We start from the raw sequence: 23234 nt of genomic DNA on the forward strand, positions 1-23234 counted from the left end.
ATCCAGGGATGGCGACTCAATGCAGGCTGCCACTTGCCCTTCCTTAATGCCTGGTCAAAAAAAAGGCACTATTTTCTGGCTGGATCAGGCCCATGGCCCAGCTCACTGTGTAGGCACATTGACTAAAGGGCAGGGTTGGGTACAGTGGGCCAAAGATGATGAAAATGGGACCACAAATAGTGGCAATTAGTTATGTTTATATCAAATTGAAGAGATCAGCTTGACTTAGACAAGATGAACTGCCTTCTGGAGACATTCATCTGTTCAAAGGCTGTTGGAGGGGGGTCAAGATGTCTTAGGAGAGCAAAATCAGATGAGATTCGTCCTGCTCTATAGATAACAGGCAGAGCACTGTATTTCCTCCAGTGCTCTAAAGGTACTGTCACTTTTAAATTCAATCCCCTCCAAGGCTTTTTTTATCACTTTCCTTTTCGTTTGCGATTTAGGAACTGCAGATGAGACCTCAATAGAAGGGACTGGTGCTGCTAATGCTTTTGCCCTGATGTTTAGCATTGTAGATGAAAACTTCAGCTGGTACCTTGATGAGAATATAAACACCTTCTGCTTAGAACCAGCCACAGTTGACAAAGAGGATGAAGGTTTCCAGACCAGCAACCGAATGCATGGTGAGCAGGACTTTTGAGCAAACGACGACTATAGCAGTGACCAGGGTCATTTCAGTAGTCCCTTGTGATGTTGTTTCTTCATATCTGTCCCTTGTGATGTCTCTTCTCTATTTCTGTTGACAAGGAACGAGTCAGGATGCTGAAGAACTGTGTCAATAAAAAGTCTTTGCCTAAACAGAGCACAGCACGCTGGTTTGCAGAAAGAAGATTTGACTTTCATGCCCAGTTCTGTCACTTGTTTAACTTTTTATCTTAAGCAGCAGATTTCAGTCATTTGATGCCTGTTTGACCAGCTGTGAAAAGAGAAATGGAGGCTGCAGTGCACTTTGAGATGTGTGCGTTGCAAGAGTCCATCATTTCTCAAAGGGCCATGTGGATGGTGGGCTGGCTGGTACCACCACTCCTGTCCTTCAGAGGCCAATAGTAGTTTGTGCCATTTGGAGTTCTGATGTAAGAAGTTAAATCCAGATATTTTTCTGTTGTATTATGTAGCCAAAGAGCTAAAATATTTTGTGAAATACAAGTCTCATTCTCTTAGTGTCCTGATACATTGTCAGGTGTGGAAGCTGAGAAAGACAGAACTGACTAGACTGATTTGACTGATATCATAATTTTCAAATTTAAATTGCTTAAGTCTGGCGTATCATGGTATATTTATGACTCAGAATAAGAGGAAATAGATTTCAGACATGCTAAATAGCTGTAGAACAAGCTAACTTCATTATCAGGCCTTTTTGGTGATGACTTGACTTTGCAACATCTTGATATCACTCCGGAAATTTTTCACAGACTCAGCTGAAGAATTTGGGCTATTTGTTCATCTAGAGCTGAAAGCTGTATGTTCAAATTGTTACTCCTCATCAAGTCACCTGTGAGGGTCTTATTCAATGTGAACATTCAGGCAATTTCTTTTTTGGACTAGGAAGGGATCATCCTTAGAAATGGGGTGAGGGTACTTCTCTTTCATCTCTCATAAAGTCTCATACTTTTGTTTTTAGCTATTAATGGTTATATTTATGGCAACCTACCTGGCTTGGAGATGTGTGCTGACACTTCCATGTCCTGGCACTTGTTTGGCATGGGAAGCGAGATAGATATCCACGCCGCATATTTCTATGGCCACACGTTCACTAACAGAGACCAGAGGGCAGATGTCGTCGGTCTATTCCCAGCAACATTCATCACAGCGGAGATGACTCCTGGGAACCCCGGGAGGTGGCTGATAACGTGCCAGGTTAATGAGCACTTACGAGGTACGCTGCTATAGATCTCCTGGCTCCTTTCAGAAGTTCCAGGCTCTATTTTGCTTGGAAAAGAAATCAGAGAGATGCTTCCAGGGGAAGCAGGGTTTGACATTTCTTTTGTGACTATTTGAACAGTTTGGAATTATTTCGTGAAATAAACATTGTGAATATGAGCTTAGTCACCAGTGGAAATTACACATGTTGGGCTAATTTTTCAGCTAGTAGGAATGACTTAGCTGTGTAATTCATATGAGGAAGGCTTAATAGACCCAAAGCTGGCATCATGCTTTCTATATGAACCAGAGATTTTGATGATCAATGAGAGGAGCTTTCATCATCACTATTTGTTGTAGATAAGTACTTATACATAAAGAAAAATCATGACAGCTGAATTCTTCATAGCTTTTTCCTTTGCAGAAATCAGACAAAAAATGGCAGTGTTTTCAGAAGCATCAAGGAATTTGACGGTGATGTGATATTTGTGTGGTGCATGCATCATAAACTAGGTCTCATGACAGCAAGCAATATGTAATTATCATATCAGAGATGAGTTGGGAGAATTTTTCCCTTTAAGAACTTGCACATTGATTTCAGTGGGATTTGCACCAGGCACAACAGACCTGATTCTGGCAAGCAACAAATATCTTCAGTGCAGCAATATCCAACCCCTATCTCAATGAAAGCCAAGGGGATATGACACCATTTTGCACACTTCAGGAGACACTCTGACTCCCAAAATCGTTCTAATGTCCTTACCCAGTTTAAGGAATTGAGTAAATAAACCCAGTGAAGAGTGTCATTCATGTTAGTGTGTTTTGTCTGTGGCATAAAGTACCACCTTTCAAAAGAAGGGTGCTAGCATCTGGCCCAGCATAAGCAGAAGTCTTAAAGTTAGAAATTTTTGCTAGTAATTGTTTCCAATCCATGTAGCTCCTAAAGAGTTTTGAAAATGCACTCATTTCCATGAGACTGCTGACTCGGCAGCTGGCCAAGGACTGTCTTCAGACTCTTTCTCCTCCCAGGTGGCATGGAGGCACTATATGATGTTCAGATCTGTCAGAAAAACTTATCTCAACCTTCACCAATCAGTCACATGAGAAGATATTACATCGCTGCTGAAGAAGTGCTCTGGAATTATGGACCTGACGGTTATGATAAATTCACTGGGCAGGGTTTAAATGCCACTGGCAGGTAAGCTTTCTTGCCCTCACCTTTTATGCTGTAATTTCAGGAATCTGGGTGAGACTTCCTCAATGATTCACCAGGGCTAGGTCCTGCACTGTTATTAATTTTAATTGAAAGAGCCAGGAAGGAATGGATTTAAACAACCTTGTAGGAAGGTTAGATTTGTAACTATGATGCTTGGAGTTTCCTTCTGGAAGCGCTTATCTTGCTCCATTAAGTTCATGGAGAAAGTGAGCCCTGATGAGGTATGCAAAGTTCGACAGAGTTAATGATCCTACGGTGAGACTCCTTGGCAGGTTTCACACTTACAACCAGTATATCTCAGAGGTGCCATAATGCTAGTTTTTTTCCCCCTGTTATTACTGATGAAGAGAAGTTTTATTACAGTACCTCCCAGGAAAGCTAACAAGGATTAGAGACACGCTGTGCACAGGTAATGGCACAGGTCTTGCCCTAAAGTAGTTAGAGGCAAGTCGACCTCGATGTTTCCCTAAGCAAATTGGGACTAATGCACAATGAATGCCCATTTGTTAGCTAATTTATAGCTATAATTCAGAAGAGTATTATCTCCCTTTGTCTGCTAGAAAGGGCATGCAACCTAGTAACTGGGGTGGAGGTAATTTCTCCTGTGTCTGGAGTAATATCTTCATCCAAAATGAAGGGTTCTGCCTGAACCTTCAATAATTTAATCAGACTGATCTGTTAATTCCACAGTGAATCCGCAATATATTTCACACAAGGGACTGACAGAATAGGAGGGCAATACTGGAAAGTTCGCTATGTGGAATATACTGATGCAACGTTCAGTAAGAAGAAGATTTGGCCAAAGGACATGAAGCACCTGGGAATACTTGGTACAGTGAATATTTTTCCCTTCTGTCATTACATCGAGTTTGGATGCAGATCCACTGGGACCCAGAGGGGAACTTTGTGCATGCAGCTGCCAGTCAGCCCCCTCTTGTATAGATGGGTGCGTGTTAGAGGGTAGTTATTCTGATCTCTTTGCTCACTCTCTCTTTTTAAGGCCCCGCTATAAAAGCTGAAGTGGGAGATACAGTGCTCGTTACTTTTGCCAACAAAGCCAAAAGAAGCTATAGCATCATGGCCCACGGTGTAAGCTTCAGTAAGTTGTCGGAAGGCGCCCCCTACTTAGATGGTAAGTTTTGACTGTTGCTCTATTGTCACATCCAGAATATAGGAGTTGAAAGATCTTCTGTTACTCTCCAGGTTTGCCGTCTTTGTGGATGCTAAGGCACAGAAGAGATAATTACATAGTTTGTATCTACTCTACATGTTACAACCCATGGGACTCCCCAGACTACTAACATGCTGGTTCTTCCTCTTGAACATGTTCCAGACAAGGCAATTAAAACTAGCTGAGGTCCACATTGAGCATAAGTTACAAGCACAATTCAATTTGTATTACTTTTAATTTAATATTGCTCAATTGAACTCGGTGGATGTCCTCTGAACATGCTCCAGAATAATAAAGCTTTGGATCTGGCATGATGCCCCTGCCAAGTCTTTGGATATAGTTATCCACCTGGTCTGGGTTTCTTCACTCCTGATTCTCTAATCCAGGTCGGGCATTGCCCTTGTTTCACTGTCAGGATAGTCAGTGTCGAAGGCGACTTTTAACTAGTTGACCTGGCAAATGAAGCAGTGATAATCCTTATTAATCCTCATAAATACTGAAAAAGAGCATTTAGTGAAGGCTTCCTCTCATTTTGTGCAAGGACAGAGTATTTATCACCTAAGTTTAACCATTAAGTGTTAAATGCCATATTTAATTGGTAGGCACCTTTTTCAGTCAGTGACAAGAAACAAATCCTTCAAAAGGCGAGAAGTCCCATTTACTTTGAACATCTATTCTAGGAGACTAGGTCACCCTCTGTTTCCATCAGCTAGAAAAGAAGCCCAGCCTTTGAGTTAGGGACTAAGCTTTAGATGACTCAAGTAAGGTGAGCTGAATTCCATCCTTTGTGTCTACAGAGATAATACTGTGGTCTCTGAAAAAGTTTTTGAAGTGTTTGCAGCACTGAAAAGAAAGGTAGTTTTCTTGTTGTCTAAATTGCTGTCTTTCCATTACAACACATCAGAGGGATACTCATGGGGCATAATCCCTCTTTCGAGAACTGTACTGAGAGGATTAGGTCAACACTTAAAACGCATCACATCATACAATAAAATCAATACAGAAAGCTTTATTAAATTCTGCCATTTCTAGTTGCTGACCTTGCAGCACAATAAATTTGCCAGGAGGCCCCAGCGCATCACAAAACAGTTGACTTTGAAATTATCTGCACATATTGTAATGCCACCCCTCCCAGATGTAGTTCCCTCATGGAAATGTAGCTTCCCTCTGCTCGGTCTTGTTATGCTTTCGTTCAATGCTGCCCAGGAATAGCACCACCAGCACTGCACACTTTGGTGTAGAGTAAAACCAAAACAAATGCTACTGTTAGCAGAAGCATGTGCTGCACACCTCTAGGTCTTTGGAGAGGAACCTGACACCAGATTCAGCAACAATCTTTCTGCCCTCTCTTCTCCCCTTGTAACCCTTGTGTCTTGGATTTTCATTAGATCTACCTACAAGTGTGTACACATGGAGACCCTACAGGGGGTGAAGATTTATACTGAATGTAAATGATTTTTCAAAGGCTGTATATTGTCTGAGTGCAGCTTATTAATGTAATAATACTGTACATAAATGTGCCTACAAATATCTACAGATGTCTGCAGACTTATTTTTTCAGTAGCGGTCTCAGGAAATGTTGCATTTGTCACTTGTTCAATTTAAGAGGATCTAAAACTCCAAATGAATGTTCTCCGTATTAGGCACTGTTGCAGGATGAATCCAGCAGTATTAGATATTGTTGAAGAAGTACTTTGCTCTGTATTGCTTTGTGTTGCAGTTTGGAGAAAATAATATATGGTCATGCATAATATTGATATTTTCACTCAGGTGTAAGTTCTCAAGAGGACTCTCTTGGAGTATTAGAGAGGAGTGTTACATCAGTGCAGCTGCTGCTGCTGCCAGACACATTCGACCATGCTGAGAAAATTCAATCAATGGATGCCTAAGTGTTAAACAAAATTTCTGATTTAATCTTCCTCATAGCAAAGACCAGAAATATTACTCAGAATGGGTTTTTTTCTATGAAAGGTACAGGGCTGATCCTTTTCCCCAATTTTCCTTTCAAGTCCCTTTTGTAAGTTCTCTCTGAGTGGATACCAACACCATTTTACAGTGGCTAAATTATATGAGTGCTGCTACATCCACCCTGTGCATGGCAGCAGACAATGGCACAAATCCTTTAAAAGTGACTTCCAAAAAAAGTAGCAGCAGCCGCCCTCTGGAGACTCTGACAGATGTTCCTGTACATCACAACAAAATCAAAAAGAAACCATTAGCAGGATCAGCTTTGTTCTGAATTTCTAAAGAGCTGCAGCTCCACTCTCTGATGTAATTGTTTTGTCGGTGCTTAATGAAAAGCCAGAGTCTGTGTTCGTGCCGCAGATGAATCTCACGATAGAGCAGGAAAGCTACAAACATTAGAGGAAGCCATTAAGCGCGAGGATGAGCTCTGCGTGCTTTGTCTGACTGAATCCAGATCATCCAGACAGTGTCAGAAGGCATCTGGGTGAAGTAGATAAACTTGTTTTGCGGGGAACAGACTTGGTTGTCCCTGTGGCACAGGACCCAAACGAGATGTCTCCATGGCACAGGACCCAAACGAGATGTCCCCATGGCATAAGCACCTAGACTGGGGGATGATGCTCAAGCTGTGGCTACAAGGGGGAGCTTGATCACAAAAATCAGGAGCTATGTTTGACTTCCATCTAATACTTGTATTGAGGAATACGAAACCTTCCCATAACCTTGGTGCTTCTCAATTTTCTCTCTGCAGGCTACCCAAAGCCAGGAGCCCACGTTAAGCCGGGTGAAACCTTCACATACAAATGGAGGGTGCCTGAAAATGGAGGTCCAACAGAGAGTGACCCCCCATGCCTGACCTATCTGTACTACTCAGCCACTGATGCCGTCAAGGACACCAACTCTGGACTCGTGGGGCCTTTGCTGGTCTGTCGGAAGAACACACTGAATCACGACGGGACCCAGGTGCCCAGCTTGGACATCTGCTTGTCCCTAACAACAGGGTGGTGCTCTAGTGGTGGTGGCGGGGTGTCCCTGTGATCCAATTTCCTCAGTTCCCAGCTCAGTTTTGAACAAATGTCACTCCTCAGGGTAAAAGCTGACATAAGGGGATGGTTAGGAAAATGAAACTGTCGTTCCTCAGTATTCAAGCTTGTCCCTAGGTTTTCCATCTTTTCCATGCACTTATTAGCAATGAATAGATCTTTCCACCCCAAGTAAGTAATGGACATTTTATTTATCCTTCTGGCTGATGGAAGAGTGTCAATCCCTGTCTCTACAAGGACATAATAAGAAGGCAGCTGCAATTTTGAAGGGAAAGAAAGCTTTGTTAAAAAAAAATAATTTTTATCTGGGTAATTCTGCACAGACTTTTTTTTTTAATGTCTTGGCTCCCTTCTTGGCTACAGAAAGGAATAGACAGAGAGTTTTACCTCCTCTTTTCAATATTTGATGAGAATGACAGCTGGTATCTGAACAAGAATATTGAAGCATTTGCTGGAGACCCTTCAAAAGTAGATGAAAATGATGCAGATTTCAAGGAATCCAACAAAATGCATGGTATGAAATATCTAATATCTGTTAATGTTACCTTTTCTCCAATCATATTAGCAAAATGAGCTAGCAGATTTTATCGTTATTTGTAGCCAACTGCAGTGAAATGGAAAGCTGTTGGTCAGCTTATCGCCAGCTCCTGGGGCCCTCGAAGTGTATGTTGAACCCACAGGCACATTATCGATGAATGCATTCACCTACCAACTACACCTGGAGAGAGGGAACAGAGTGTAACACGTAGATACAACACTTGGGTCTATAAAAAGGGCATAATGCCAGAGTCAGACACCAACTGCAGAAGAGGCCAATGCTCCCTGGTGATTTAAATGTCACTGCTGGCCTTTGCACTGACTCAGATGATGAAGGTCCACCTGCCCTGCTCTGCCAGCTTTCACTTGAGCAGTAACCACTTCTGGAAGAGGAGAGGCAAAGACTAGGGGAATGGCCAATAATACGCAAAAATACCACTTCTCTATGTAAGTAACTGACTTAGGCATAGATGACCTCCAAGTTATTCCTGGCATGACAGACGTGAGCACATCACATAAACTCTCTTAAGTTTTCTGAAGAGCACTGAGAATATATATTGTTAGAGAACTTTGTGGCTTTCTAGATCCATCTATTTTATTCTTCTGTTATGAAGTGTTATATTAAATCTTTTTTCTGCCATAATATCCTTCACAGTGATCACACAGAGCATTTGAAGATGAGGCAGTTTAGCCTCATAACACCTTGAGAAAGAAAGAGAGACATTTTGGAAGACAAGTGAAAATCAAAGATCAAGATTACATAAAAAGGCTCCATCAGAACTGAATTTATAACTCAGACTCCTTATGGCCCACTTCATGACCTTAATGATGCTGTTACACATTCTCCAGGCTGAATGGAGGCACCTAATTTGTACTCTTAACTGGTGTCTGTGAGGCACCCTGAAAAGCTAGGAGGAGAAGTTTTACCTCACCGCAAAGGGCTATTACAAGAGATTACAGGCTAAAAAAAAAAGAGGTAGAAGTTCAGAGTTTATAGGAATAGCATTTAGATATTAATTTGGTGTCATCCAGTGCTACCTTTGATTCACAAAATGCCCCTTTAATTAATGATGTGACTCACTGAGTCTCAACTCTCTCGCTGGGAAGGTGGTGGGACGCACTGCGATGAGTTTCCATCAACCTGCTGCCAACTGGGCTCTTTCTTCTCCTCCAGCTGTCAACGGCTACTTGTTTGGTAATCTGCCGGGCCTGGCCATGTGCAAGGACGACAAGGTCTCCTGGCATCTCATCGGGCTGGGCAGTCACTACGACATGCACGGGGTTCATTTTCAAGGAAACACTATTGACCTGAGAGGGACAACGAGGGATGGGATGGCCTTGTTTCCTCATTTATCGGGGACAGCGTTGATGCAGCCAGATCGTGTGGGTACGTTCATGGACTTATCTTGGTGATATAAACCAAATATGTATGGGCACCAAAGAGCAGAGGCTTTGATGACCTTGGGATAGGCAGAGCTACAGACATAGAGATAGCTAAGAGGATGCTAAAAGAGTTTCCGTAACTCTTAAAACACGCTTCTTAAGCAAAGATAAAATTCACTGCTATTTATATAGTCAGCATAACTTAAAGTATTTTAGGACTTCAACAATAGTTAGATTTTAGGAGTTTCGTCAGAAGCACATACATTAAAGATACTTCTAATTCTCGTGCATAATTCAGTGATACATTCTTTATACTCAGAGGAGGGAAGTTGTTTTGCTGGAAACATAGTAGAAGCATAGAATCATTAAGGTTGGAAGAGATATCTAAGATCATCAACTCCAGCTGTCAACTCAACACTGCCATGACCACTAAATTATATCCTGAAGTGCCATGTCTACAAGTTTTTTGAACACGTCCAGGGATGGCAACTCCACCACTTCCCTGGGCAGCCTGTTCCACCACTCTTTCAGCAAAAAAATCTTTCCTAATATCTAAGACATCAGATAGGCTTCATGACAGAGTGCAATGTTACTTTTCTCTACATTGGTGCAACTCTGTTTAAATTAACAGTCAAGAGAATTATTCAAGGCTATGCCATGCCATCCGTCAGCAGGGATAGGCAAGGAAGAAGAGGTGATGGGGTAGCCCTGTATGTTAGGGAGTGTTTTGATTGTTTAGAGTTTAATGATAGTGAAGATAGGGTTCAGTGTTCATGTGTAAGAATCAGGGGGAAGGCCATCAAGGCAAATATCGTGGTAGGAGTCTCTTATAGACCACTCAACCTGGATGAAGAAGCAGCTGGGAAAAGTTTCACAAACAGTAGCCCTCATTCTCATGGGGGAATTCAACTTGCCAAATATCTGCTGGAAAGCAACACAGCAGAGAGGAAACAGTCCAGGAGGTTCCTGGAGTGTGTGGAGGATAACTTCCTGACACAGCTGATGAGGGACCCATCTAGGGAAGGTGCCCATTGGAAATCTTGTAAACAGAGCACAACTTGTGGGTGACGTGATGGTTGGAGGTTGTCTTGTATATAGCAATCGCCACCAAATGATAGAGCTTTCAATTCTCAGAGAAATAAGGAGGGACATCAGCATAACTGCTACCTTGGACTTCCAGAGGGCAGACTTTGGCCTGTTTAGGAACCTGGGTGACAAAGTCCCTTGGAAGACAGGCCTGAAGGGCAAGGGAGTCCAGGAAGGCTTAAAGGATCAGGAACAGGCCACTCCCATGTGTCGAAAGACAAGTCAGTGAGGAAGAAGACTGACCTGGCTGAACAGACAGATTTGGCTGGAACTCAGGAAAAAAAAAGAAAAGAGAGCTTATGACCTTTGGAAAAAGGGGCAGGAAACTCAGGAGATCTATAAGGATGTTGTGAGGTTATGCAGGGAGAAAATCAGGAGGCCCAAAGCCCAAATGGAACTTAATCTGCCTCCTGCTGTAAAAGACAATAAAAAATGTTTCTATAAATACATTAGCAAGAAGATTAAGGAGAATCCCCACTCTTTATTGGATGGAGGGGAGGCAGGGAAGCGTAGTGACAAAGGATAAGGAAAAGGCTGAGATGCTTAACACCTTCTTTTCCTCGGTCTTTAATAGTAAGACCAGTTGTTTTCTGGGAACCCAAGACCCTGAGCAGGAGGACAGAGATGTGGAGCAGAATGAAGCCCCCATAATCCAAGGGGAAACAGTTACTGACCTGCTGCTCCGCTTAGGCGTGGACAAGTCTGTGGGGCCAGATGGGATCCACACAAAGGTACTGAGGGAACTGACAGAGGATCTTGCCAAACCACTTTCCAACATTTATCAGCAGTCCTGGCTAACTGGGGAGGTCCCAGTCAACTGGAGATTAGCAAATGTGACACTCACCTACAAGAAGGGCTGGAAGGATGATCTAGGGAACTACGGTCCTGTCAGTCTGACTTCAGTGCCAGGGAAGGTTATGGAGCAGATCATCTTGAGTGTCATCATGTGGCATGTATAGGACAGCCAGGGGATCAGGCCCAGTCAGCACGGGTTCGTGAAATGCAGCTCCTGCTTGACCAATCGGATCTCCTTCACAAGACGATCTGCTTAGTGACCTAAGGAAAGTCTGTAGATTTTGTCTACCTGAACTTTAGTGCATCCTTTGACACCATTTCCCACAGCATTCTTCTAGAGAAGCTGGCAGCTCATGTCTTAGACAGGTGTATTCTTCACTGCGTGAAAAACTGTCCAGATGGCCAAGCCCAGCGAGCTGGGGTGAATGGAGTTAAATCCAGCTGGTGGTCAGTCACAAGTCGTGTTACCCAGGGTTCAGTGCTGGGGCCATCAAAGAGATGGAAGCAGGGATCAAATGCACCCTCAGTACGGTTGCAGATGGCATGAAGCTGGGCAAGAGTGTTGATCTGCTGGAGGGCAGGAAGGCTCTGCAGAGGGATCTGGACAGGCTGGGTCAATGGGATAAGGGCAGTTGTATAAAGTTCAGCAAGGTCAAGTGCTGGGTCCTGAACCCGGGTCACAGCCCCAGGCAGCGTGACAGGCTTGGGGAGGAGTGGCTGGAGAGCTGCCCAGTCAAAAAGGTTCTGAGGATGTTGGTCAACAGCCAGCTGAAAGTGAGTCAGCAGTGTGCCCAGGTGGCCAAGAAGGCCAACAGTACTAGATCAGAAATAGTGTGACCAGCAGGACTATGGCAGCGATCGTCCCCCTGGACTCGGCACTGATGTGGCTGCACCTTGAATCCTGTGTTCAGTTTTTGGGCCCCTCACTACAAGAAAGACATGGAGGTGTGGGAGTGTGTCCAAAGCAGGGCAAGGAAGCTGCTGAAGAGTTTAGAGCACAAGTTGTGTGTGGAGCGGCTGAGAGATCTGGGCTTGTTTAGCCTGGAGAAAAGAAGGCTCAGAGGAGATCTTATTGCTCTGTACAACTACCTGAAGAGAGTTTGTGGCGAGGTGGGGGTTGGTTTCTTCTCCCTTATAACCAGCAATAGGAAGAGAGGAAATGGCATCAAGTTGCACCAGAGAAAGTTGTGATTGAATATTAGGAAAAATTTCTTCACTGAAAGGGTGGTGAATCATTGGAATAGGCTGCCCAGGGATGTGGTGGAGTCACTCTCCTTGGAGATACTTAAAAGACATGTAGATGTGGTGCTTAGGGTTACGGTTTACTGGTGGACTTTGTAGTACCAGGTTAACAGTTAGCCTTTTCCAACCTAAAGGATTCCATAACTCTATGATTCTATATAAGCAACCCCTCACTTGACTTTCCATACAGCGTCACAGATGAGATTTATCTGAGGACAGGTCAGGGATGTAGGCCTTGTGCCTTGTAGGTACAGGACCTAATGTGTCAAGCTTTTTTTTTTAAGTTTTTTGAATTGTCTAAAACTCGTTCACTTTCCAGGTACATTCCAAGTGGTTTGCAGGACTTTTGATCACTTTGTTGGTGGGATGAAACATCTCTACGAGGTCAGCAGCTGCCGTAATACAACCCAAGCCCAGCAGCAGAGCAGAGCCATGAGGGTCTACTACATCGCTGCAGAGGAGATGGAGTGGGACTATGCTTCAAATAAGAGCTCAGTACCAAACATTTACAATGTCAGCAGCAATGAGGAAAGGTAACTAAAGCAGAAAATCCTTGCGAGCATTGGGCACACTCATAGTAGAGGGGAAAAAATGAAGCCAGACTTGTACTTTTTAGGAGGCAATCTTTGCTGAATGAAATAAGATAAAATATATTTATGTAGTGTCAACCTCTCAGACTAGACTAGTTCACAGGCAGCATTTTCAAATGTTTTTGCCTCAAAGTGTCTTGCAATGCTGTTGAACCCAAGAAAGCTTCCAAGTCCCTAAATCCATGCATGCTTTTCAGTCCTGGCTCAACCTTACAACGATGCTCCCCAACCTGCTCCCTTCCTCACTTTCCCCAGTCTCCCAAGCCCAGTGATCTGGTTTTCATAGAGAAGAAACCCAGGTACTTGTCCAAGATGTGTGCCCCCGGAAAACCCTGGAAACCCAGGTACCTGTCTGAGATGTGAGCAGATGCATTAGGGAGGTGCTGAGCCTGCTTTACTGCAGAGCAGTAGCCCCTGGCTCCCCTGGAAAAGTCAGAAAATAGTAACCGCTTCAAGAGAATCATGTCTACGTTGTACTGTGGTAAGGAATAAAAAGCCTGTGCAGAAGATACGTGTTCCAGATCATATTGGATCAGGAGTTCTCTGAGACTGCTTTTCTGGAAACAAAAAGGAACAAGGAATATATTTAAAAAATAAACCTTAGAAAAGCGCCTAGGAAACTGCACCCTATAAAGAGGAAGAGTACAGTGGAGTTGGTAGAAAATATACCTGAAGAGTCACAGATGATGAAGCATGTTTAAAGAAAATATTAACTCCAATACTGTCAAAGGCTGCTGTTGCACACGTAGTACATTACTACAGTAAGCAGTATTCCTGGGACATTTTTTGCTTTAAATTAGTACATTGTGGGCCAACCTTGCAACTCCCCTGCTAGGGGCAATTTGGAGACAGAGCTGCCAGTAGACAGAGCTGCTCTCGGAAGAGGGTGAACGTGCTCTTCACAGCTGGCAGTGAGTGTTCTCTGCTGTCAGGTCATCCACAACAATCTGTAGGTGACTGCACAAACCGGGCAGTCACAAAAAGGCATCCTCTGCCAGATGCAGAAGGGAAAATACATTTTTCACATTATCTTCGTACTGGGAAAGCATCCAGCCCCGCGCAGCGCACAGCAGCAGGGGGGCAGGGTAAAGCAGCCCCCTCTTATCTCAGATGATGATGTTCGCTTTTGCAAGGTTATAATCTGTACCTGACTGTTAGCCAAGATGCTAAACGCGGCCATTGTGATAAGAGTTCAGGTTTGCAGGGGCAGGCAGTATCTTTTACTGGAGCGGAGGATGAAGCTGGAGAGAATGGCCAAATCCACTCTTAGCTTGAGCTTCATCTGCTCTGACAGCTCTGGTGAAGGATTTGTGTTCCCAAAAGTCTGTGGTGAGCACAGCATCTCTTCACCTTTATCTTTTCAAAAAGGGTGTACATTTAGTGAAGATTATCACTGTTCTATTTGCTGTTTAAAATCTCTTGCAGCACCCAGGGCTTCATGTCCATCAGCACACTGGACCAAGATCTATGCTCTGATCATATCCATTGTGAATAATACAACAGTTACTAGTTTTTAAATATGTAAGGTTCAGTTATCTTAATTTTTGCCTTTGTATTTTGCAGCTATGGGCATGTTTTCCTGAGCGAAGCAGAAGATCTGATCGGTTCAAAATACAAGAAAGTGGTTTACAGGGAGTACACAAACAGCAACTTCACACAACGCAAAGTGAGGACAGAGGAGGAGGAACACTTGGAAATCCTGGGTAAGTAGTTCTCACAGCTCACAGACCAAAACTGATAACTGAATGGATTGCTTTAATAAAACTAAGAGTTTCCCAGCTTTGTTAACATGTTAAACAAGGAACACTGATGCCTATTCCAGGTTATCAGTGGTTTTTACACCAAATTTTTATAATTGCTGAGTGTAAAGATACTTTCTGAATTAAAGAATTCATTCTCCAACATGAACAAGGAGTTTCCTAAGGAGTACTAACAGGGAGAATGCCAAAATGACAGTTCTAGAATTCACCTTAACTTGAGAGCATATAATATGGAGGAGATTCTTGTAAGCAGATTAAGTCAATATTAAGGGGCTGGATTTGTATCTGGAACCAGGCAAGACAAAATTTTATGCAATTTTTGTGACAAAAATTACACAAGTAAAAATAAAGAGAGTCTCTAGACTGTAGAGCGAACAATTCTTCTAATTGACAGAAAAGAAAGAAGATTATTTATACATATGGAGCTTTTCATCCACTGAGATAACAAACTGTTTTTCATGGCTTTGCTGAAAGAATAGAAAATCCTAACGGTTTTGAAGAAGAACTTGGATCTTCTAGGCCAAGCTCTCAGAAGTTTGTTAAATTCAGAAAAGCAGCATTAACCACCAGCATCTTCTGTTTTAATTTAGGGCCATTACTTCATGCCGAGGTTGGTGATTCTGTACTGATCGTGTTTAAGAATAAAGCCAGGCGGCCGTATTCGATAAGCGCACATGGTATAGAAGAAGTGGGCTGTGAAGAACGACCTGAGACACCCATTACCCTCCCTGGTAAGGCTTTTCTTGGTATTTTTTTTCCTTTGAGCAAAAAAGGCTGTATACTAAAGTATTTTAATACAAGAATGGCAATCCCTCTTTCAAACTTATGCATACATGTTCTTCCAGGCATAATAATCTCAACGTTTATTCAGATACCATTCTGTGTTGTTATACATACAGGTACTTGATCAGGTGAGGCACATCTGGGCAGAGAATGAACCTCTGTTCCTATCAGGAGTAGAAACAGGAATGTTATATCAGTGGACAACCTCCAAAGAGGGCAGAATCAGACCCATGATCATGGCAAGAGAAGAATAAACCAGCACTGCAATTGGCTCCAGACTGACACTCTAACAATGTTCTAAAAACTCAGAAACTCAGTGGTAAAGTTGCAGCTGGCAATACTAACTCGGCCTCTCTCTTAATCTACACAGAACTTGGATTTGCATTCAGAGCTGATGCACACAATGCAAAATATAGCTGTCATGAATTAAAAGTCTTTTAGAAAGTGTACAAAATGCACCTTAGTTTTCAGTGAGGAAAATAGCTCTTACAGCACTGAAATTTTTCAGATAGGAATTTTTGTACTTCTATTTTTATTCTGAATTTTATCTTCTAATAGGAAGTCAATCTCAAACCCAAGCATTATAGTTAATCCAAAATGTATATACCTTTGCTTTCCATCATCCATGCAATTTTGTTTGCAGTATTTGTGAGCTTCAGTGTGAAACTAAATGAGAAGAAATTCTGATGTGCCAAACTTCTTTGCAAGCTGAAATTTCTTTCCTGTAAACAGCTGTATTGATACAGTACAACCACATACAAATTCATGGCCAAATGTGAGCCAACATCTGCCTTGCTGGAGTTCGACAAACAAATATCTGTGGTTAATTTATGATTTACATGACTCCCTTGTTTTGTTATTTGCTCCATGATGTTGATGCTGTTTTTCTGACAGTTGAGGTGTGACACTGGGAACTCTGCTGTCATGTCTCTTGCATCCACAGGGGAGCAGGCTTGGCATGACTTAGACGAGGGAAGACTTCTGAGTTTGACAGCAAGCCAGAGGAGAGGCTCTTCAGCAAGATCTAAGGACAAAAAAATCCTTAGGTGTTTGAAATAATTCTTGGGCACTTCAGTTCCCACCACCATCACCTCGAAATCCTCACTGTCTGTCCTCCTAGGCCAGGCTGAACTGCTCACCCCAAGCATCCCAGAGTCCATCCATGCTGAACCAATCCTTAGATTTATCTCCTGCTAAACTGTGCTCCTGAGAGCACTGCTAGCTCCTAAAGAGACTGTGGGTGGCATGGTAAAGAAATGTAGAAAGCAGATCCACAACGAAAAACTTCTTAGCTGCCACAGCTTTGTCCTCTCCCTGTCTGTTCCTCCGTCCATTCCTCTGTACATTCCTCTATTTACCCAGCATCAGAAAGGGAAAAAACCTGCATTTACCTCTTGTTTTTAAGCCTTTTTAGAGGTTGTGCTTCATTCGCACTTCAAAGATGAATCTTTGATGCCATCTGAAGTGTCCCACGTTCTAAGTAGAGTGGAGATTTTTCCACCTACAACCTCATAAAGTCCTGAAGTGAGAAGTACAAAGCAAGGAAGCAGTGAAGGACCATGGCCAGGCTCTCCTTCTCATGTCATGACCTCTAAAAAGGGGTGATGGTGTGTGGGTTGGATACAGGTGGATGACAAACTCTTGTCCTGCATAAAAGTGCTTGTCCTGTAAGATCAAATGGTATTGCAACATTTGTATGAGACTCATTTCATGTAGTATGATATTTGAGAATCACTATTTATCTTTTTGTCATTATTGCTGTACAGTAAAACCCACTATTGCATCATCCACCAAAATGGTGTAGTGGCTCAGTGACACAAAACTAGACTCAGTCACTTCACAGCCATTTAAGCTTGAAAATTCCTTTGCCCTGATGCTCACAGCTTGGTTTCGCCTGACTGGCAGTGTGTCCCCAGCTGTTCTTGGCTTTTGTCACCCTGGAAGACTTTTGAGCCATAGACTGGCTGGTTCAACATTTCTCCATCACAAAATGCATAAGGTGTTGACCGCATCTTGGTCTTCTACCCTTCACTGCAGTATCAACCAAAAAAAAAAAAAAAAAAAGCAGGAAACACAGCACGGGCAAATCATATGAGCATAGATGTGGTTGTATTCAGTGTAGAGAACTGATCCTCACCTAAACAGATAATTTCCCCTTTAGATTGTTCTGGTTTTTTAAATCAGAGGCGGCAGTCTCCACTCACGGAGGGCATGGCAGAGGTAATGGCTTTTGGGAAGGGACAGGTGTTCTCTGATAATTGCTGAGGAGAGGGGCTTAGCTGGAAGAAGAAAGGACTCTCCTGTTGCTCCCAGTCAGCAAGTTGGTATGTCCTCAGCTCTCCTCTCCTGGCCCAGAGCTGACACACTGCTGCAGTACTGTCTCCAAAATCCCAGTGGTAATTGCCACATCGTGCCCTTTTCAGCTGCGAAAGTCCAAGAAACCTTTTCTAGAGCTTGTCTCCCAACACCTTCAACTGAACTTAAGTATCAGCACCCAAGGTCATTGGTCTGCTACAAGTTTTGCCAAGGAGCAAAACAAAGAGTCCCATCTCCAAACTTCCCTCTATGGGATGCCACTGTTGCCAGTATCATTTATAAATCTCCTTTTCTGGGTCTTCTCTGCCTTCATTTACACCACTGGAACAACATCGACATCCTGGAAGGCAGAATCACATCCATGTCCCATTGCTGCATGCTTCTACAGACAGTTCTGATGCAGATCATTTTTTGATGAGGAGGTTAACAGATCTCACTTACACACTATTCAAAGCCTCTAATACTCAGCCGCTTTTAGTAAAATTGTTCTCTCTGTTTCAGGGGAAATAAACACCTACAGGTGGAACGTCCCAGAACGATCTGGCCCTGGTAAAACAGATCCAAACTGTATCACTTGGGTTTATTATTCGACAGCGAATTTTGTGAAGGTAACCAAGACGTGGTCATTAAAGATTACACTACTTTGGCTAAAGCGTCCTGCTTGCATTATGTTTCTGAAAGGATCCTGCTTCGCATTTATGTAGGGACCACAGGCTAGAGAAATGATTTTCAGAGCTAGATGATTTGTCCTCTTTGATAACACATGCACATGCCTGAGTAATTTAATCTACTGAGATCTCCAGGAACACACCATAGTAATGTGATTCCTCCTTAAAGAATAGTTAAAGGGATTTTGGGTGAAGGCAAAGCATTGCTTTGGTACATTAATATAGGGACATGTAGAGAAAGATATCTCATCAGACAGGGTAATGATATTTTATCACTTGTTAAGAAAATGGAATTTCATCTTTATTTAACTTGTAGTTAATCTGTATTTATTTCATAGCTGGATGAACTAAAAATCTGTAATGCGTATATTTCCTTTATTTCAGGACACATACAGTGGTCTGATTGGGCCTCTTGTAGTTTGCAGAAAAGGAATTCTAGATGAAAGAGGTCTAAGGAATGACATTGACCGTGAATTTACTCTTCTGTTTATGGTGTTCGATGAAAATGAATCCTGGTATTTGAAAGAAAATATTGAAACATACCTCCACAAGAATCCTGATGATTTTAATTCCACTGAGAACTTTGTAGAAGGGAACAGCAAGCATGGTATGTAGGACTCGGTGGCAGCAGCCAAGAGGACAGAGATTTATTTTTCACAGCCCTTTTAGGAAGACATTGGACTTAGCCTGGAATTACCCAACCATGTGACAACTTTATAAACTGCAGCTCTGGAACCAAAAAGATTTCGTGAGATCCAGCCAAGATATTTTCCTACCAAGACAGTTTAATTTACACTTGGGAAGCAGCTGCCCTGCCAGACTTCCCTTGTTATTTTGGAGCTGCATGCCTTGCAGGCTTGCTCTGTAGGAGTGTAAGGATGGCATTTTAAAACTGCAGCTATAGTAGCAACCAGCCCAGCAGACAGGCAGGACAGAGTGGATGGGGAAGGAACAGCCCTGGCAAAGCAAACTTCTCTTTCTGCAGAGAGTACCCATTTTAGGCAACAACTCTATTCCCCCTTTTTCCTTGTAGCTTCTCAGGACAAATCCTGTTTGTTCAGAAGTTTGATCTTAATCAATAAAAAACCCATATCCCTTCTCTGCCTGGTCATCCCTTCTCCCTAGACTTAAAGTGCAAAGTGGGGCTTATCATCACCCACACCATGGCCAATGGTTAATTAGCCCTGTTTTGTTATTTTTCCAGCAATCAATGGAAAGATTTATAACAGTCTCCTGGGTCTAACGATGAATCAAGGTGATAGAACGAACTGGTATTTGATAGGAATGGGCAATGAAGTGGATATACATACAGTTCACTTCCATGCACAGACCTTCATCTTCAAGGTTGGTAGAATTAATTGAAGTAAAACCTTTACAGTCTGATTGGAAATTTCTGCAAAAAAAGTCCACATTTTATCCTGGTTTTCCAGCTTGGGCATAGAGTCCTGGGCTGATGCTGAGGTCAGTAGTGGTTTTCTGTATGAAGGAAATATGAAATGAACTATATCCTTGCAAAGCTTCAATTACTCTGAGCCTGTTATGAAACATGAATAAATGTCACTACTTAGAGGACATGTTTATGTGGGTTAAAGTACATGTTTACCCATGGGTGTGAAGGATGATACAGGGAGAAATTCAGAGAGAGTTATGCCTGCTTAGAGTATGGTTTTATGTTGTGACAGCTTGCCACTGGCAGGATTATCTGAAAAAAAAATCTATCTTTCAAAGAAACAGTTGTGCTCAACCAGCACTTGAAGTCTGCAGGAAGGGTCTCCTGTTGTTAATTAATTAATTGGTTAAATGAGAGGTGTCCGCAGAGCTCAGTTTCCCTGGATAAGCCTCACTAGAAACGTCTAACAAGAAGAATTTGATCTGCTTTGAGTAGCTGAAAGTCTAACTGGAGTATTTCAGTGACCCTTGTGGGGTATTTGAGGCAGAACTCTCATGATGTTGGTTTTTCCTTGCCACAGACAGATAAGGACCACAGAGGAGACGTATATGACCTTTTTCCTGGGACCTTCCAGACAGTTGAACTCATAGCAGAAAACCCTGGAACGTGGCTTCTGCACTGCCATGTAGCCGATCACATCCACGCGGGCATGGAGACGACATACACCATCAATAAATCAGGTGCGGTATCAGAAACATGTCCTAGGACTCAGAGGTGGTGTCGCAGCAGACCACAGGGAAGGAAGAGAGCTAAGGTCACAGCTGCACCCTGCACCCTGGTAGGAAGCACCTGGAGGTTACTGCCATGGCCACTTAGCATCGGCGAGGGATGGGACAAACACCCCTAATGACATGACAAAACCAGCAACCTTTGCTGCGCTCCACAACTTAAAAACAGTTGGTGCTTCACAAGAGCCCTTCTAAGACAGTGGCAGCTGGTGGACCATTAGTCATCTGCAGGTGGTGCAGAAAACAACTGGGAGGCTATTTTTCAGCCTTGCTGCCACGTGGTGTGCGGGAGGGCCTGCAGACTGGCATGGTGCTGGCTCCTCCCCGCACTCGCTGCCAGCTCCCAAAGCTATTTGAGCTTCTTCCTGCATGGGCAGACACCAGCTGAGATACAAATGCCCCAGAGAATGGTTGTTCATCATGTCCCAGAAATAGATCATCCTTTGACTAAGAAAAGTCGACAGATTTTTTAGTGGTGCTAGTCCCTTCTGCCACTTGTGAGTGAAGCTGGAAGTGCTTTGGGAGTCTCTCCAGCTCACATAATTTCACTAAACATCTGGATTCAGCATCACCTGCCTGGGCCCCCACTGTGCTTGCTACACTGCTCCCCAGGAGTTGCATATTTTGTGTGACATGTTCATGGCAGCTGTGAAACTTAAATGAACAACCAAATGCAGAACTGAATTATAGAATAACATAACCATTTGGGTTGGAAGGCACCTCTAAAAATCATCTAGTTCCAAACCCCCTGCTATGCACAGGGACACCTCCCACTAGCCCACGTTGCTCAAAGCCCTGTCCAATCTGGCCTTGAACACTGCCAGGGATGTGACATCCACAGCTTCTCTGGACAACCTGTGTCAGTGTCTCACCACCCTCATCATAAAATGTTTCTTATTTGTGTCCAATTGAAATCCTACCCTCTTTCAGTGTAAAGCTGTTACCTCTTGTCCTGTTTCTATAGTAAGTAGTTAAGTAACAGAGATACCTATAGAGAAGGGGAATGTTGCCCACGGAGCTGCCCAGAGCAATAGCTGTGCTGATCTAGTCATGGTTTCTGTTCAGAATAGCAAGGTAGAAATAAGGAAATAAAACTTTTGCAGAGGAGAAATAGGTGTTTATTAAGCCTTTCAACTTGTATATGCTTTTTTTTACTCTCTCTGCACAGCATGGGAAGCTCCTTCAGAAGAAGGGCTCACAACTGGAGCATACAATACAACCACTGCAAAAAATAGAACCACTTCAAAGGGTAAGTTTGTTTTATTTTAAGTTGTTGTTTAAAACTCTTCGGATTCATGTGTAGATTTCTCGTGAATTACTTCTCTTTTAACAGATTATGATGGCAAAGGGGGTAATTTTTATGGCAAAACTTTGAGTCCTGGACAAGTCAGCCTGATAATCGCAGCCTTTTCTTCCATTGGACTTGTGCTGCTGTCAGCAGTATTAATCTTATTCTGCATCATCACGCGCCAAGGAAGCAAGATCCGTTACACGCCTCTCCGTGACAAAAGTGCGCTTCTAACAGGTTCCCTGTAAATCCCCGCTTTAAGCCTCATTCACCGAGCCACACTGGATTTCATGACATGCTGCTGATAAAACCTGAGCAAGACAGAAACCGATGGTCCCACCCCACAGACAGCACTCACAAGAGTGAACGTGAGCTGTAGCATTCGGCTCCAAGAGCCACGTCCCACCCGTCACCACTTCCACTCTGCTGGACTCCAGTTGAGCTTTGCCCGAGATCAAATTTGGCAGCCGAGCAGAACAGCACACCCCTGGGCACCCACACCGGCTGCGCAGGATTTCCACGGGAGCGAGGAGCAGGCAGCATAGCATCCATCCATGCGCCCTGTGAGGAGACACAGAGTTCGTGCTGAGGAATAAATATCACCAGTGACTGTTCTAAGTGTGACAGCTTCTGAAGGTCCCTGCAGTCACCCAAAGTCTGGCTCAATGAATTCACTGACATTTAAATGATTCTCCTTTTTTTTTTTCCCTGTTAAATGAGGAAACTGTGCAGGGGGGATAGGTTTTTAAAGGCATTTAGGAAAGCATCAGCGTATTTTAGCACCTGATGAAGTTCAGCAGTGTCCCTGCTGTTAGTTTCTAACAGCTTTTGTTAGTACCTTTAAAAATCTAGCCCTAAGCAACCTCTGAGAAAGTTAGTTGACTTTGTAATTGCTGCTCGTTGTGGTCCCAATTCTGTAACTCTTCTTTGCACCGAGTAGCATCTTACTCCTGCCCTGTCACGAAGCCATCAGGAGGCTGATCTTTGCGCTCTACAAGGCAGACAGGCAGAATCAGGTCATGCTTAGTGATACTTGAATGTTCATAGTTCATTTTTAATTAGATAGTGCTCACTCTTGCCTGCTCACATCAGCTACAGCTCCTGCAGAGGAACTCCAGAACAAACACATCCGTGAAACTGTTTATCCAAATTTGAATTTGAATGTTAATCCACGTTGCTGTTTTGCTTTTCTTTTTCTTTTCTTTTTTTCCACTTCTGTATTCTGAAGTGTGCTCAAACATAGGAACCACTATTGCCCATCACTCTTATTGTATCTCCATGTTGTCCTGGCCTGATGTCCAGTTAACCACTATGTCGAAGTTCCTTGGGTGTTTCCCAGTTATTTCTTCA

At 43.2% G+C, this 23234-nt stretch overlaps 1 protein-coding gene across 1 annotated transcript in view; it reads left to right on the forward strand.

Moving 5' to 3' along the window:
- The window catches only part of LOC104278505 (hephaestin-like protein 1), a 33966-nt gene extending 11834 nt beyond the window's left edge, over positions 1-22132 (forward strand). Inside the window, exons 4-20 of the mRNA XM_009875502.1 lie at positions 447-626; positions 1625-1879; positions 2893-3061; positions 3770-3909; positions 4080-4211; positions 6967-7178; positions 7622-7772; positions 8970-9182; positions 12621-12834; positions 14455-14594; positions 15242-15382; positions 18252-18358; positions 18803-19025; positions 19623-19762; positions 20389-20548; positions 21765-21845; positions 21930-22132. Coding sequence (XP_009873804.1) covers positions 503-626; positions 1625-1879; positions 2893-3061; positions 3770-3909; positions 4080-4211; positions 6967-7178; positions 7622-7772; positions 8970-9182; positions 12621-12834; positions 14455-14594; positions 15242-15382; positions 18252-18358; positions 18803-19025; positions 19623-19762; positions 20389-20548; positions 21765-21845; positions 21930-22132 — 2805 coding nt within the window. The 5' untranslated portion in view covers positions 447-502. The remainder of the gene's footprint in view (positions 1-446; positions 627-1624; positions 1880-2892; positions 3062-3769; positions 3910-4079; positions 4212-6966; positions 7179-7621; positions 7773-8969; positions 9183-12620; positions 12835-14454; positions 14595-15241; positions 15383-18251; positions 18359-18802; positions 19026-19622; positions 19763-20388; positions 20549-21764; positions 21846-21929) is intronic.
- The last annotated feature ends 1102 nt before the right edge of the window (positions 22133-23234 follow it).

Source organism: Apaloderma vittatum, unplaced genomic scaffold (assembly GCF_000703405.1).
Source record: "Apaloderma vittatum isolate BGI_N311 unplaced genomic scaffold, ASM70340v1 scaffold7908, whole genome shotgun sequence".
Lineage (NCBI taxonomy): Eukaryota > Metazoa > Chordata > Aves > Trogoniformes > Trogonidae > Apaloderma > Apaloderma vittatum.